The 1,779-nt window shown below is 49.1% G+C and overlaps 1 protein-coding gene across 2 annotated transcripts in view; it reads left to right on the top strand.

The window, feature by feature from the left end:
* The window catches only part of Slc25a30 (solute carrier family 25 member 30), a 22,243-nt gene that overhangs the window by 9,794 nt on the left and 10,670 nt on the right, over positions 1–1,779 (top strand). The window contains exons 3-4 of one of the 2 annotated variants that reach the window (XM_026783299.1): positions 1–143; positions 902–996. The exon at positions 1–143 is cut by the window's left edge and continues 4 nt beyond it. In XM_026783299.1, the coding sequence (XP_026639100.1) occupies positions 1–143; positions 902–996 (238 nt within the window). Of the gene's footprint in view, positions 144–866; positions 997–1,779 lie in introns of both variants that reach the window. The other variant, XM_026783298.1, reaches the window with a different exon arrangement.

Genomic DNA, 1,779 nt, shown 5'->3' with positions numbered 1-1,779 from the left:
TTTCCAATTGATTTAACTAAGACCCGGCTCCAGATCCAAGGCCAGACAAACGATGCCAACTTCCGAGAAATCAGGTATCGCGGGATGTTGCACGCACTGATGAGGATAGGTCGAGAAGAAGGGCTGAAGGCGCTGTATTCTGGGTGAGTCCACTTCTATGTGTTTGTGTGTGTTTAACTGTGGGCCCTTTCTAGTGGATACAGGGCCCTCCCCTTGCTCATTTGGTCTGAACACAGCAGCTGGAAATGCTGCAGAGCTGTATTAAAGGTGGATTTAGGAATCCTGTGTACAGATGAGCGTGAAGTCGTGGGAGGAAGAAGGGAGGATCTGGAGGACCTCCCAGAGGGTGGCCTTGGGATGAACATAACATAGCTGGTTGCCCAGAGGATGGAAAAATTTGGCTTTCTTTCTCTGATTCTGGCTTGAACTTGATATTGTATTGGGAACAACTTAGAGAGAGAGGGGGGAAAAAACCTGACCGTGTACCTGTCTTCCTGGGTTCTTTGTACTGAGAAGGGGGTGACTACACATTTTGATTTGAGGGGGCATATTAGCTCCATATTTGCATTTTCATCAAAGCTAAGTGTGGGGTCTCAAGCTTCCATTCAGGGACCTCAAAATCACCTGATTTCAAGAGCCACTTGTGTTTTGTTACCTTTTCTACGTTAAGACATCCATTTTCAGCTGGTTGTGGTAGCACATGACTTTAATCCCAGCACTCGGGACGCAGAGGCGGGTGAGTTTAAGGCTAGCCTGGTCTACCTATTGAGCTCCAGGAAGGGAAGACTACATAGAGACACCTAAGACATTTTAGCTGTAGATTATGTCTTTGCGCTTGAGTCTTTCTGAGATTTTCTGACGTGTAGGTTGGCTTTTGTCTGCCTGCATGCCGATGGGACAGTATTGCCCCTGCGATGCTGCGCCAGGCTTCCTATGGCACCATCAAGATTGGCACTTACCAGAGCTTGAAGCGATTAGCTGTGGAACGCCCAGAAGGTGGGTGGCAGCCTGTTTTCCTGGGGACAGTCAGGGGGTTCGTAGTTGCTTTAGTCCAGACATTTTGGAACAGGTTTTTAATTATTTGGTTCATTTTCGACCCCTAAGTAAAAGACTGGGTACAAAGAGTAAGCAAACTGTGCTCGACCTGAGCGGAGAGAAAGAACCTTTGTACCAGTGTTTTCATCACTTGTGTTTGAAATAGCCTCCTCCCAGACCCACCCCACCTCCTCACCCTCTCCCAACATCATGGTCATTTCTTTATGACCCAGAGACTAATTTGTGCTGCCGTGTACTCATGGGTGTGAGACCATCCACTGGGGTGTGGTCAACCTAACAAAGACCATCTGTTCTCTTAAAGGAAAACAGCCCTCTCCCTACCCCAGAAGTCCTCAGTTGTCAGGAGCTTCTCAGCTGGGGGTGGGAGCAGTCATTTGTCTTGATGTTCAAATGCTGAGCTACATGCCATACCATTTCCACTTGTCAACGGGAAATTTTCTGAAATTGAATTATCACCCTATTTTCAGGAAGGCACTAAATGAGTGTGTTGTCTTACTCTAAGAGCTGTGATAGCAGCGTGTGTCTCTGGGATCAGCGCGTGTCCCTAGGACCAGTGTGTGTCTCTGGGATCAGCGTGTGTCTGGGATCAGCGCGTGTCTCTGGGATCAGCGCGTGTCTCTGGGATCAGCGTGTGTCTGGGATCAGCGCGTGTCCCTAGGACCAGTGTGTGTCCCTGGGATCAGCGCGTGTCTCTGGGATCAGCGCGTGTCTCTGGGATCAGCG

This window comes from Microtus ochrogaster, chromosome 17 (assembly GCF_000317375.1).
Source record: "Microtus ochrogaster isolate Prairie Vole_2 chromosome 17, MicOch1.0, whole genome shotgun sequence".
NCBI classification, from domain to species: Eukaryota; Metazoa; Chordata; class Mammalia; order Rodentia; family Cricetidae; genus Microtus; species Microtus ochrogaster.
Note: the sequence above shows the minus strand (reverse complement) of the source record. Positions and strands in the feature narration are given on the sequence as shown.